At 39.6% G+C, this 15,893-nt stretch overlaps 1 protein-coding gene across 2 annotated transcripts in view; it reads right to left on the minus strand.

Annotated features, from left to right (window-relative positions):
* Positions 1–15,893, minus strand: part of LOC146368110 (receptor-type tyrosine-protein phosphatase N2-like) — a 217,722-nt gene that overhangs the window by 148,415 nt on the left and 53,414 nt on the right. For both annotated transcript variants that reach the window (XM_084911857.1, XM_084911856.1), the window contains exon 10: positions 6,382–6,468. In XM_084911857.1, the coding sequence (XP_084767983.1) occupies positions 6,382–6,468 (87 nt within the window). The remainder of the gene's footprint in view (positions 1–6,381; positions 6,469–15,893) is intronic.

Here is a 15,893-nt window from a genome sequence, read left to right on the forward strand (position 1 = left end):
AGTTAGTTCGTGGAACTAAACATTTAACACCAGCTTCTAATAGCAAACATATTTTTTCTGACAAAAAAACGAAAAAGGACCAAAACCAAACCCAAACCCCCTTTACCGACAACCCGGATAAGGATAAGCGAAAGAGAATATTTTTAAAAATGTAGAAAACTTCCCATCCATCTAGGTATGTGCTCCTATCACAGTACAATATAACTGACTGACATTTATTGTGTCATGTCAATTAAGATGATATATGTGAAGAGTTAAACAGAAAAATACTTTTTACTAAAACTCTGCTCTGGTCGTGACTTGTAATTCACTTTTTGTGAACCAAAGCTACTTTGTTGCACAGAAACAGTTAAGGGTTTTTTGCACTTGAACAAACTTCATCTAATATAAACCAAGAAGGATCAAAAGTATTTAAAACCCAGAAGTAGTATTTTTTCAAATTAAGATGGCTCAATAAAGCAGCTGGACATTTTCACAGGTTATAAATTTATATATCACTTAAAAGTTTGTACTGCTTTAAAAAAAAAAAAAAAAAAAAAAAATTTTTCAAGGTTTTTTTTAGTTTAAGGAAACTGACCTGATAGGTGCAGGTTCAGCTAGGCCACTGCTATATGCCATGTTTGACAGGATATATATAATCTTACAGTTCCTGCTGATACAAATAAAGAAAAAAAAAATCCTCCCAAGGCTATATGAGTTTTCTCAGAGAACCACAGAGCCTCGCTCTGTCCTTCAAACTGATAAAAGCAAATCAGATAATCTATGAAAACCATAATAATACAGCATGTTCTCTCTACCACACTACTGTAACGAGACATTAAGGCAAATAAGAAAAAGCTACAAGTTTATCACCTATACCGAGAGCCTGAACAGATAAATACTACAACTGCTATCTCAAATACTTTTATAGCTCATAGCGAAATAGGGAACTCTGCTACTAGAGGGATATTAGATCAAGTATTTCTAATGCAATACTTATTTTATGACTGAGTTTACCTAAATATAATAAATAAAGCTGTTTAAATACCACAAAACTTTATAAGGTAAAAAGTATTTGAGGGTAAATTTAAAAGCAGGGATAATTCACTCGTATTTGCATTTGATGGAAAAACGGTCCCATAAAAGGTGTTCGGATGACTTACAAAGACTGCATACAGAATAAGATGAGATTTCTATCATTGAATGTATGCAATGGGAAATATGATATTGGATACAAGTAAATGGATATTTTTAAACTATCTACAACCACCAGTTTTTAGTGCGGTTTCGGAGTATGGTGTTGAAAACCACAGGCAGGCTGAGAAATTAGTGTCAGTCTGAGCCCTATGTTCCTGAGCTTATTTATTCCATTTAAGGTGACTGCTGTTGCCACAGTGGCGAGGAGCCGCGCAGCCTTGGAAAATAAGCGTGGTGCGTCTGACAAATTGTCTAGGCGGCTCCCCCTGCTGGGCTTTCACTGCGCTCACAACAAAAGAGACCCCTGGATTTCTCTCCCCCTCTCTCTGCCTCCCTTGCGCTCTCTGTATCTCTCTCTCTCTGTCGCTCTCTCGTTTTCTCTGCCTCCTATCCATCACTCTCCCCACTGTATAGCTCCCTTCTTTCATTCCCAGAATAGGAGAACAAAGACAAAAGGTGCATTAGAACAGGGGAACAGTACAGGCCACCCAGGGACTCAATGCAGCAGCCGAGCAGCACGGCAAGGTGCCAAGCAACGACGGGGGCCAAGCGAAGGGGGTGGAGAGAAAGTGTGTGTGTGTGTGTGTGTGTGTGTGTGTGTGTGTGTGTGTGTGTGTGTGTGTGTATCATGCGACCCCAAGCCACCCAATCCCCACCTGTCCACACACACTCACAAATAGAAGACTGTAGACATGGATTCCTACTCTCTCTGCTTCCCTTCAACCCAGGCCGAGTTCAATTCAATTTGGACGTTGCTTTATCAACAGTGAATGGAGTTACACTGTACAATGCAAGTATAAAAAGCAATGCTTTCCTAGTACTTCTATCCATTTAACAGTGTCAAAATTTCACCTCTTAGAAGACAAACACCAGCCAACATGAACTGAAAAACCAACACCAAAAAAATATGCTGTACTAACAAGATAACAAATAATCCAAACTAATTCTACAAAGCACCAAATAAACTGTGAATTAGCGTCCTCGCGTTAAACTTCAAAGGAAAATGCATTTTAGTAAACTTTGTTGTTTTGTTTCCGGAGCTTTCAGTTTTATCTTTTTCCACCTGTTCAGCTGAGTGTTACATTATATTGTGCCCATCGTGCACCACACTCGAAAAAGTGAACAACTGAGGCTAGAAGTATTCTTCATTCTACCATTTTTACAACACAGACTGAGAATTCATATACAGGTTTTTATCTCACCATCTCATTTTTAAAATAACAAAGGGAGTGGATTAGTGATTGATTGATGTTTTTTGAGTTTGGTCACCTTTAAGGATTTGATATCTGAAATAAACAGTTGACAATTTCACATTTGGACTAGTATAACTATCACCAATATACTGTAGAAAACTACACAGACCAGAGTTTAGGTAAACTCAACGCATTAGATTTTGTTAATTAATGTTATTTGAGGCCTAAAGACTGAATGAATTTTGATGCCTGCTATGCTTTATAACACAACACGTATGGAAATAATCAGGCAGATATCTGACAGATAATTTCAGAACAGCCACTGCAAAAGATCAATCTCCATTTGCTGAATATGCCCTTGAATGAAGTCATGGTTCAATACTGAAGATCTGTTTGCTCAGTTGCGTCTTTATTCGTCTGCAGGACGTGTGAGTATTTGCTATTCCAAGTGTTCGATTTTCTTCATCACTTCTATTTTCCAATGCTGTCAGGATCCCTACAATGACGTCACGTCCCAGTTGTCTTATGAGCCGTCTGCCTGCCAATCGGTCCTCGAGCCAATCGGTCTGTGGACCGGGACCAGGCTGTATTTGTTATCAACATGCAATCTGCCGTTATATTTACACGAGACTGAAGAGCACTGAACATTCGGTAAAGAGATGGATGTTGTTGTTGTGGTTTATTTCAGTGTCGACTGACTCATGTAGTGCTGTGGAATGGCAGTTCAGTACAGCAAAAAAAATAACCTGGGGGAGCCCTGCCTATTATCCTAACTTCATCTAGTACCATATTCCATGAAGATGTCTCTCATCTCTTTGGTTACCTCAGGAAATGGTGCCAGAGGCACGCTTTTTCCTTATTGGTTCAAATTTCTGTAAAAAGTAAGTGAACCCTGAGTTGGGTTAGTTTGTGTAATAAAGAGCCTTCGGAAGATGCGGACCTCCGGGTTTTTAGCAATATCTCAATGTTCTCAGATCTCAGCAATTAAGGGAATGGTCAGGAGATCAAAGTTTTTAATTAACCTTGCAATTCACCTATTTTCACATTTCAATGATCAATCTCAGGCTGTAAAATCCTATTTAACTGTGACCAGACACATGTTTATTCACAGATAAAATACAGCAAACACCGTCTGTAGGCTGACTATAATCCCCAACAGTGTGTTCATATCCAAACCCCCACAGTAGCAATTGTTTTGCTGTTGCAGCTCAGAGCATTGAGAATTCAATTGATACTCCATGCAAAGTCACCTGTGGAGGGGAAAGACTGAAAGGGAGAGAGAAAGCGAGGAGGTGCTGAGGGGGCATAAAGTTACTTACAGAAATATAGAAAGGACATACAGACTGAGACAAACTAAGAAAGCAGAAACCTGAAGGAGGGAAGACGAAATAGGAATAGGTAGAGGCAAAGACGGAGAAACGAATAACAGAATGATTGAAAAACAGAAAGGCACATGGAGAGAAAGAGTTCAGGCAGAGTTCATTCTCATTAATAAATGATTGTAGTCAACGGCTGCTCGTCTCTAACACGTCAATAACGTCGACCAACAACGCTCATTGCTTTATTACCCCCTCAGAGCAGGAAAAAATGTTGACAGAATGAAAATAAGGCGACGTCCTTGGGTTTCTAGTCTGTAAGGGCACTGTTTTCCCTTCCTTTTTTTTCCCACTTCTGATTTTAATGCCTTCTGCCACTCTGCTTTGATCCCACCAGTTTGCCCTCTCTGATCCGTCATGCTGGAGGGTAACTGTGGAGCAGCCGACGCTGCTCATCTTCTACTGGGAATATTTGAAGAGTTTTAGTATGTGATGCTCGCCCTTTGAGAAAATTGCTGCCCACTCCAGCCTACAGGTACGAAATGGTTGTTGTTGAGACGGTAAAGCAGACTATGGATGTTGTGAGTCATCTACAGATCTTTGCTCATACGGTCTCTTGTTTGTTAGAAGGTTGAAGTGTTGCTGAACTGAAAAATACTGAAGTGTTTTCTTGATGTTGTTCTCATTTCTATTCAGCGGTTTGGCTGCCTGACAGCTGGTAGGACTACATGTCCAGAGGCGCCGCTACATTACAGGGCAAAGAGAGCTTTAAACGACATCGTAAGCATTTAAATGTTTTTATTTTTAGCTTCTAGAACAGAACACATGGCTGAAGCTTTGAATTGTGGGTGTGCGCACTTGGATTGTGAGGACAAATTAGTTAACAAAGACACACTGCGAAGAACTGGTGTAAAGATAAGCGAAATGAAGAGTTAGGCAGGTAGTGGGGATAGTTACGAGTTTGAGTTATAGACGATTTCTGAGTAAGGGGTAAATAAGGACCTGGTTTTAAGTTGTATTAATCATTGTATTTACCTGTAAAAGAGCTAAACCATGCCGGTAAATGAGTCAAATGACCCCTCAGGGACACAGTGGTTAGTGATGGAAAAAACAGAACAACAATGTCTTCCCAGCTAGGATTTGTACTGCTCAGATTAATCCAATATTTGCTTGTCTTCTACAGTAGTTTGATGATAAGGAACATGACAGAATCATCTGTCTCGAGCTAACACACACTGCTCCATCTTTAGCGGAAGGGAGGCTGCTGTGTCTGGACATAAAGGCCATAAAAGTAAGAATCAAGATTTTAAACTGACACCTGCATTTGATTAGAAGCCAGTGTAGATGCTTTAACAATGGTAAGACATGACAGAATTCATAAGAACCTTTGCAAGAGAATTTTGGGCAGACTGGAGGAGATTATTTGATGCTTTAGACCAGGAGTGTCCAACTTCAGGCCTTGAGGGCCGGTGTCCTGCAGGTTTTCGGTGTGTCCTTGATCCAACACAGCTGATTTAAATGGCTAAATTACCTCCTCAACATGTCTTGAAGGTGTGTTGACCCAGGGTGAGATCTAAAACCTACAGGACACCGGCCCTTGGGCCAGGAGTTGGACACCCCTGCTTTAGACAGAGCATTACTACAGTCTAAGTGGAAGAGGATGAAGGCATGAACGAGCATCTCCAGTTCAGTTTTTCAGACAGCAGTCCTGAGTTTAGCACTATTTCTTAAAAGTCTAACCCAAGATTCTCCGCGTTAGCATCTACAGTGAATGAGAAAAAACCCAGACACTGTCCAATTTGAATAATACTTATTGGAGCAAAAAAATAAATAAATAAATTAGAGACTGTCTTGTTTTCATTAAACTGCAAAAAGTTATTTGCTATCCAACTATTAGTTGCATTAAACCAATCAACTAAAACAGATAATTCACAAGGTTTGTATGAGAGATACAGTTGAGCGTCATCGGCATACAGATTACTGGAAATGGTTTTGAAACTACTAATAATGTGATCTAATGGCAGAATATACAATGGAAATAAATAGGGGCTTAAATCAGATCTTTGTGGTGCAGCTCATGATAAATCTGAGCACTGAGACTTAAAGTGTTTTAACAAGAAGAAAAGAAGTGAACAAATCCCCAACTTGGCTGGATATCCTTACCATGTGGTTCAACATGTGGATTAAGATTTGATGATCAAGTTGCAAGAACTTTGTGGTCAATTCGTGGTATTCTCTTGCTCCGCTTTTAAAGATATGATCAACACATTATTTAAACCAGTGAATCAGACTGGGAGAAATATTTACTCCACACACTTGCAGTGATTAGATGTGAAGCTTTAGGTTGTTTCTGGATCACTGAACGACAGGCTTTATTTCAATAAGAAAGTGTTCAGCTTCTATTTCAGGGTTTTTGCTTGCATGCAGGAAACGTGTCACCTCCAGTGTTCTAGCTCTGTTGTAAACAGACTTTCTTTATTGGCATCCGAACTGGAACAGGTGTGACTTGATCATTTCTCAATAGGAGCGGATTATGAAATGAAAATGAAATGTTTAAGCTTTGAGAAAAAAAAAACATCACATTAGGTTAGACTGTGATTTTCACCTCAGACTCCAGTAAGAAAAAGCAGCATTAACACAGTGAGTGCACTATGTTTTGTGTAACCAGAAGATTTAAAAAACAGAGCTGTACATACGAGAGCTCAGCGAAATCAGTCATCTGGATTTTCGCCATTCTAGCCAGGATCTTCATCAGGTGGAGGCCTTCGTCTGTCTGGAGCCCACTGATGATGACGATGAAGAAGAAGAGTGCAGGGCAGGAAGAGAAGGAGGGATCAGAAATTAAAAGTTAAACATACAACAGGTGCAATTTACTGTGCATTTTTTTTTTTTTTTTTTTTTTTTTTTTAAATAAAACAGGCTTTAAACAAGTTCTTTTTCCTTTTAGTGATGTATCAGGTAATCTTAAAGGTTTTCCTTATTTTCTGTAGACTGCTCTTCACTGGCAATATTCCTAATATGGTTATTTTAGACAAACAGCTGTGGCTTTTAGCACATAGGCCCCGCCCATCTACCACCAAAACCATCTTTTTGCAAGGAGGAGCCAATCAGAAGAAAGGTGTAAGCAGGGGAGTGGTTGCTGAAGGTTGCTGGCTGTGTTTAGGTGAAGTTGATCCAAAAGGTTGTGGTGCACAAAATAACGTCTTTGTGATTGCTTTGATTAGCATCTAAATGCCTCAGCTGGCCATTCCGTGAAAGGAAGACACCAGCTTATCTGCAAACATGAATAGTCTCAATTTCCGGTTTATGTCCCGTTTTTCTCAGTTTCACTACCGCTCGCTAAGCAGAGCAAGTGCTGCAGACAAGTCGGCATCTTTCATGCAAACTACAGGTAATCTGTGACTAAAGGAAAGTTTTCCAGCACAACACTGTATAAATCTTTACAACTAGTTTTACCTAGCGACTGCCAGCAACCCCTAGACAGCCTGTCATGGGATTACTGACTAGTCTCTAGGAATATGTCACTGGTGCTTCAGCAATTGATTTCACAGTAACTGCAAACAGCCTCCAGCAATTCACATTTTTCTTCAGCACGCTCCGGTTTCCAGTGGGTCACTGACTGATCCCTCAGCCCATGTTAGTGGGGTCTTAGAAAAAGTGAACTAAGGGGCTGAAGAGTAAATTCTTTGAAGATAAATGTTTAATTGACATTTCTTAAGGCAAGTGAATGGCAGAGAACTTGAGCGTAAATAGTATGGAGATGAAGAGCAAAGTGTTAAATGCCAGCGGTCCCCAACCTATTTATGTCCTACAATATTTTCACGGACCGTACCAAAAAAGAAGAAGACTTACTCATAACACACGGGACAAGACCCAGGGAAACAGAGTTAACAATAAAAACGATTAAAAAAAAAATAATGATAAAAACCCTGAAAACTATAAATTTCACACCCGAGCCTCAATTCTCGCAGCCCGGTACTAAATGACTCAGTCAGTGGCCCGGGGGTTGGGGACCGCTGATCTATAAGACATACTGGACATGGGGAAGGCCTCCAGACATATCACTGTATCATTAAACCCACTAGCTGAAGGACTGAACCAGAAAATACAGACATAAAAGCAGTTTTCCACAAAGCTCCCAGGTGAGTTCAGATAAGTGTGATAGAGAGGTGGGAAGTGCCGTTTGCCAGCGAGGTGAACGCTGAAGAGGTGACAAAGGTCACAGGCAGAAAGCTTGATATCATCACTGCCCGCTCCATCATTTTATGCTTTACAGCATGTTCTAGCACATAAAATTACTTTGGCAGTATTCAACAACAAAAACGACCTCTGTTTTGTTCACAGCTGAGGATTACCTCGATCTAAAAGAAGAGAAAAACACTTCATCCTGAACCCTGATCTGCTGTTCTGGCATATATGCATATTTTTGGATAGACAGCCATATTAATGGTATTGGCTCATACTGTTTGACACATACTCTATTGCAATAGATTTTAACTACTTTAAATCAAGTAAAGCTGATGTAATCCTCCCAACACAAATTTCTTTACTGGACATTTTCAAAAGCAAACTTTTCTTTTCTTTATTTTTAAAGTAACTTAAGAAGGAAACATCTATGCTTCTATAAATGAGAATGCCATCTGTGCAGCCTTATGTGTCTGACATTACAAATTAATAGTGTGAAAACTTCTTAGACATGTTATGATATATCAGAATGAGGACCCAGATGCAGACATGGGTGAGTGAAGGAACAAACGTTGAATCCAAAACTTATTTGTAAACAAACAAAAGGTGACTAAACACTCTGGGATAAACAAAAGCTAATTCAATAAAATGGTAAAACTAAAGCAAAGATTTAAATGATTAAAGGAGCACAAGGGAAATAAGTGAGGCAAAAAGGTTAAAAATAGGCTAAAGAATACCTACTAATGTGACACAGGTGAAGCCATTAAAGGCAGGTAAAGGCAAATTTTTAAGGAGGGAAAAAGCCGGAAGGAAACCAACAAGGAAAACAAATTACCAAAATAAAATAGGATGTGACTAGAAGTAACAGGCGAAGCACACAGACACAAAAGGTGTAGTTAAAGAAACAATGCTATGACAACAGAAATGCCAATCATGTCCCGGTCAGCAGGGAGCTGACTGTGTTTTGAGTGAATAGTGGGACCCAAATGCAGACACGGTAGGAGACGGAACCGAGTTTAAACAAAAGGCGAGCCGTTTATTTGGCTGATAAAACGTGAACACAAAAACAAAGCAAGTGTGAACATGGCAAAACCTAACCTGACACCTAAACTGGGAAATAACTAAATAACTATGAAAACTGTGACGAGAGACATGGAACTGAAATAAACCGGACATGAACACGAACCTGATCAGTAAGAAGAACTCTGAGACATGACATGAAACCAAACAGACAACCTGGCAACGACTGAATCAACACACAAAAACTAAATACACACAGAGGGTAATCAGAGGAAGTGGAAACACATGGGAAAACCAGCTGACTGGAGTGACACCACAGGGAAAAGTAACACTAAGTACAATGAACAGAGAAACAAGACTTTCAAAATAAAACAAGAATATAACGGGATGCAGACATGACTCATGACAGGTTAAGAAACACGAAAACATCAATTTGGCTTTAAATTACCTCTTCTTTAATACATAGTTTTGCTTTTGATGATAACGTAGTAAAATTTAGACGGGGAAACTCACTGACATTTCACCAAACCGTGAGAAAAATGGCAGCGAAATAAGGGAATAACAAATTAAGCACTAAATTACCAAAGCCTCTGTGCATGCTTAGGGCCAATGGGACGGGGAGAGGTTGTGCGTGGCATGTGTTTGCATCTGTGAGACCATAATTAAAGCTCAATATCCCAACTCCAAGCTAATTGCTTCCTGTCTGCTGTGGACTCATCTGACCTCCTCTAAGTCTCCTCTGTGGAATTCAAACAAGGAAAGCAGACACTTCCAGACATCTGCAGGATCTCTGCACATTTCTGGAAATACAGCTTAAACTGAGAAAGAGTTTTGCTGCAAACTGTGCAAATCACTCAATTTTTTAAATGCACTTAATTACGAAAATTAGCAGCTGTCTCCGTCCTTGCATCTTGAACTTTGATGTCCAACACTTGCTGGATTTCAACCAAAAAATGTTTTCTTCTCTTTCATCATTTTTAGTTTACTCCATGTTAACATCTTTACTCTAGGTGTATTCCTAGCCTTATGATTTCACATGCACTGGACATGTGACCAAATAAACAATCATTTATGATCAAATGTGACTGTCAGCTTCAGAGTCAAATCCAAATAAAAATAAATAAATTGCAGCTGTTTACAGAATTTTAACGTCTTAGGGATCATGAGTTTAACTGTTTTCTTTGACTATAAGAGAAAATGACTGAATGTGGCTGAATCACAGTTAATAAAAATGAGACTTGCTATGTATGAAAATGTACTGACAGCCTGTGATTTGTCTCCCCTCTCAGCCTGGAGAGCAGACAGCAGCTTCAACAGCCCACAGCCTGAGTCAGTCTTCACCGTGCAGAGCAGCTGCTTCAGATCTGACATCAGCGATCGCTCTGCCTGCAGATCCTGAGTGTTGATAGCTACAATGGAGACCTCACAGCAGCTTTTACATTAGCTCTGCAGCATGCAGGGTGTTGGATTATGATCCCACTCAGATACGACAGCCTGCCTCGGCAGGATTTCTTCTCACAGAAAGACGCTTTGATTATTTTTATTCTATATTTCCTTCCATCTCACTCTTACACAATTTCAGGGAAAATGAAAACTGATAACAGTACAGCAGCAAGTACAGGCCTGTACTTGCTCATCTGATGATGATCTGGCTTTTCGATGGACCAGGTGACCCTGAATCCTCCCTTAGTTATGCTGCAATAGACGTAGGCTGCCGGGGGATTCCCAAGATGCATTGAGTTTTTCCTTTCCAGTCACCTTTCTCACTCACTATGTATTAATAGACCTCTCTGCATTGAATCATATCTGTTATTAACCTCTGTCTCTCTTCCACAGCATGTCTTTTATCCTGTCTTCCTTCTCTCACCCCAACCGGTCGCAGCAGATGGCCGCCCCTCCCTGAGCCTGGTTCTGCCGGAGGTTTCTTCCTGTTAAAAGGGAGTTTTTCCTTCCCACTGTCGCCAAAGTGCTTGCTCATAGGGGGTCATATGATTGTTGGGTTTTTCTCTGTATCTATGAAGCGCCTTGAGGCGACTTTTGTTGTGATTTGGCGCTATATAAATAAAATTGAATTGAATTGAATTGAATTGGCGCAACAGCTGGACAAATGATTTTGAATCCAAAGGCAATAATTACCAAAGTTGAGAAGGAACTTTTGCACAAATACACAAAAACAACAGGATTATTCTCTGTGCTACCCTGAATTCTATTACTCTAAAAAAGTCTAAACAATTACTGGATGATCTAATATGAAATTTAATGAAGATATCCATGGAGTCCTGAGTATAAACCCCATTTGACGACCTTTCGTCTAGTGGTCATTGTTGTCATGTCTCAACATCTACTGCGCAGGGTTAGCACAAGACATTGTGCAAATGTTTTATTAGACAAGAAAAAACTAATTTGGATATCAAATTATGTTTTCCATTTTAAGCATGAGTAGGGAGGGATGGATACTTGACAGGTACTATACGCCTCAACTCAGGAGCTGGCACCGTGTTTTCCAGATTCAGATACAGATAGCAATATAATTTCACATCAATCCATTTATCCATCAACAGCTGCATTGTTTTTTATTTTGAGCATAAGGACTTAGTGTTAGGATCATCATTTAAAAAGCATCAATTTTAAAGTGTAATGCACATGTTACAAAGCTACATCGGCAGCATTAATACAACATTTACCACCATGTTTTATAACAGTACTGCTAAATGTCCACATAATGCTCTCGCCTTATCATTGTTTACAAAAGATAGTAACAGTCTACTTAGAATGCATGAAGGTAGAGGAGGGTAACTACTGGTGATATACAGGGGACGAATATCAAATTCATATGCTGATACTATTCAAACTGTTATTATAACTATTTTCAGCGTGAGAGTAGTCAAAGTACTACTAAGTTCAAACCTCTCAAACCTTTTAAATGTCTAATATTTAGTTTATTCACAGCAAAATCAATTAATCTTCCTGCAAACGTTTTTTGTGTATTTGTGAGTATTTTCTCACACAGTATAACACATGTGTAGGACAAACTGTTTGGACACTACTAAACTTCCAGGAAACAGATGGTCCAAAATGGAGAAAGTTACACTCGCTTTTCACTCCAACGTATAAATAAAGGTTGCTTGGTCATTATTCGAGTAGTCCAGAGTATATTGCTCACCAGGAAAATATGATCTATCCATCTTCTGCAGACCCCAGTCGGATTCCTGTTGTTTGGGGACAGAAGCGCCTGAGGAGAGGATTGCTGCATGTAGTAATAGGAAAGCCAGAGGTTTCACTGAACAAAAGAAAGGCTATTTCTTCAAACATCAAAGACATCCCTTCCCTTCAGGGCTTCTCCACTGATCACTCTACTATGAGCTGCCTCAGCAAGTACATGAGAGCGAATCAGGAGAAAAACAGTACAGGCAGACTGTCATGCCTAAGTCTGATCAGTAATAATGACAACTAAGGAGAATGCTGTCAGTAAGACGGAACAAATGTCAAGTCAGTGGCATGAAAAATAGAAACAGAGACGTCAGAATAAACAATTTCTGTGAATTTCTGGATATAACATATAAATACATATGGGGCCAACAGAAAAATGAAAACTAAAAAATTAATTAAAAAATGAAACCTCCGATGGTCTACAGAGATTTTGACTTGTATCACGAGTAATTGGAAACATGTGATAACAGTTAGATAACAGGTTCAGGTTAAGGCAACAAATTCTGGCTGGATTGTGGACTTCTCATCAAATCATCAAATTATAGATTATCATTAAAGGAATTACACTGGAGCTTTTTATGCATATTTTTACATCAAAGTACTAATTAGAGAGTAAATGAGTACATGTTTAGACATCTTTGTGTGGACAGAAAATTGGCACGCTACTATACTTGTGGGAACCAGTCCCTGTCCCCATGAGTTAGGCATTCATTTTTTTAGGGTTAAAGTTAGGGAAAGCATAATGTCAATCAGATGTCCTCACTAAGATATGAAAACAGGTGTGTGTGTGCGTGCGTGCGTGCATGCGTGTGTCTTGAGCAGCAGGTGTTTTCCTCCAGCTGTCATGAATCACCCTGTCCTCCTCTTCCTCCTCCTCCTCTTCCTCCTCTCCCCAGGCCACAGGAGGAGATGATACTCTAAAACCACCAGGATGCTCCTGCTATCAGCTTTCACCTCAGACGCTGCGCCAAAATGTCATCACATCGATCTTGTTTCACATGTGGCCCTGCATTTCATATATTTTTATTCCTACTGTGACAGCTTTGTTTTGGAGAGGGACTCGACCTCAGTACGGAGCATTTCAGTAGCTTTAAGCCAAAATATGAAAAACGTTTATTCAAACAACCTCAAATTCAGCAACGCATTCACTAGAGTTCACAGCGATTCAGCGGCCCAGCTTGAAGTGGAGAGGAAAAATGGTTGTTGAGTTAAACAATTTTACTGCGAGTTCTTAAATTATGAGTTAGGTGTGCCTTTGGTTAATGCAGTGTTGAAGGAGTTACAGTACTGAGCAAAAGTCTTTATTTCTTAGTATTTTGCTTCCAAGCATCCAGACTTTCTTGTAATCTTTTAAAGATGTCTTATTAAATTTACTTAACACTGATCTGTGAATCATTCAAGAATAAAAAGGCACCTAATTCAAGAACCAGAGTTCAGGCTATGTTGAAGAACAAATGTGGTCATACCAATTAATGACTTTCATTTGTACCATATTTCCATGTGTGTTTACATGTTTCAATAAACTGCTGCATGTATTTCCCATTTCCCTAATGTCTAATGTCACCTCAGAGAAATGATGTGTTTGCACAGTACTGTATGCAACCATGTTTGAGGAAACAAGAAGCATCTGTGAATTCTTGTTTCTTCTTCCTGCTCCTTTTCACACATGGTTGTAGTGCTTTACTGATAGAAAGTGTGGTTGGTTTGTTTGATCTGTTGTACCAAGTGTGAAATAAATAAATAAATAAATGAAATGAATGAAATTATGTATCAACATTAAATGGTGTTAATACATAGTTTTTGTTATTGCCACTAGTTAAAAAGTATCAAGAGATATTACTGGATTCTTTGATCTAAAGCAGCGGTCCCCAACCTTTTTTGCGCCACGGACCGGTTTTTGCCCGACAATATTTTCATGGACCGGCCTTTAAGGTGTCGCGGATAAATACAACAAAATAAAACTAGTACCGGTAATGAAAAAAAGAAAATTTATTCATAACACACGTGAAAAGACCAAGGAAAACCGAGTAAACGATAAAAACGATAACAAAATAACGCTGAAAACCGATAAAAACCCTGAAAACTATACATTTCATACCTGAGCCTCAACTCTCGCGGCCCGGTACCAAACGACTCACGGACCGGTACCGGTCTGAGGCCCGGGGGTTGGGGACCGCTGATCTAAAGAAACCCTAAAGCTTGCTGACTTTACTGCTAAATCACAGTATGACATGGAGCAGTCAGGTACCTGGCAGCACAAATCAGATGTTCTTTAAAAGCTAGAGATGACTTCTCACTGCATTCCTCTGCTTTTATCATCTTCTGCTTGTTGTTTGGTTTAATACATTCGTTTTCATCACTCTGTCCCTGTAGTCAGACGTAGCAAGGAAAAATGTCCAAGGTTTTCTCATTGCTCAAACAAAAAGCTGTGGGGAAAGATGTGGCTACTGAGACTAGTCTGGCTCAGAAGATGGCTTGTTTCACAAGAAGACATTCTTTCAAGGGCCTTTTTCTTACTGGCACATTGCGAAGTGGCATTTTTCCATGTTGTGGTTGATGCTGCACTTCACTCTCAAGAAGAGGTTTGACACAAAGTGAACTGTCAAGGACAACTTTGGTGTTCTTTTGAAGTTCAGCAATCTCACAGAAATGTCAAGAGTCACTTTGAAGAGTCACTGTAAAGGGTTAGAGAGGAATCTGCTGAGTACACTGAAGACTCTGACATCTGCGGTGCAAAAGTGACTGAGCACATCTTAAACCTTCCAGCTGTTCACCTAGGATCAGAGCAAAGCAGCCTCTGAGCCTGTTTCATAAAGTTACAGGAGCTCAACCTTGATGTTAAAGGTTGCCGTCAGAATTTCTGCAACACTGTCAAAGTAGGTTTTGTGAGCTAAAGTTTTTTCAAATTAAAATAAATAACTTGGTTCTGGCTCCACAGAAGAAAACCCGGTGCTTTGTAATTGTTCTTTTAACCATATATTTAGTTAAAATGTTAAGAGAATCTACAGAAAACAAAGAGTAATACAAATCTAACCCGTTGATAAGATCTTTCATCTCATACTGTTAAATGCTGCAGCCGTCGCAGAGATACAAAGGTATCCTTTTGCAGCCCCACCTTGAGGCACCATCTGCAGATAGCAACAAATTATAAGTAATAAATCTGTCAGTCAGTAGTACACACATTTGTCCTGTGTTATCAGTGTTCATACTTGTGTATGATGTATGGGGAGGTCAGGTGAGTCTAAATCAAACACTTAATACAAAACTAAGAAATAACGCTTTATTTTAGCACCAAGAGGTTTTCTCACATGCGGAAAGCAGCCGTAGCTGAGGCTAGTCTTGTTTAAGCTAAAGTCACAGTATTTTTACTTCAGTTATCAAAGGTCTGTTTGGAGAGGAGAGGAATAACATTTGAATGGTAAATAGAAAAGTACTTGAGCAGCTTTACACTACAAGGTCTTTAAGTGTTGTCTAACTATAATGCACACACCCTGACGGATACACTGTGGGCACTTTGGCATTCAGGATCTTGCCCAGAGAAACTTCAACGCACCGACCCACGGGAGCCGGGGATTACACTACTGACCTTAAGATTGACGATCGATTGGTGCTCATGAGCTACAACCAAAGCGCCTTAACATTGCAACATTTCATTTTGCATTCGCATATTTGACACTTTTTATTGCCTTGAACTTTTTTCGCACTTCATAAACACAAGTCATCTAATTTAGAATTTCTCTTTCTTGTAAAACATAAATATATTTGATTCTCAAGAGCAGCTGTGACACTAAGC

This window comes from Perissodus microlepis, chromosome 18 (genome assembly GCF_051167445.1).
Source record: "Perissodus microlepis isolate ML-2025 ecotype Zambia chromosome 18, ASM5116744v1, whole genome shotgun sequence".
Taxonomy (NCBI): domain Eukaryota; kingdom Metazoa; phylum Chordata; class Actinopteri; order Cichliformes; family Cichlidae; genus Perissodus; species Perissodus microlepis.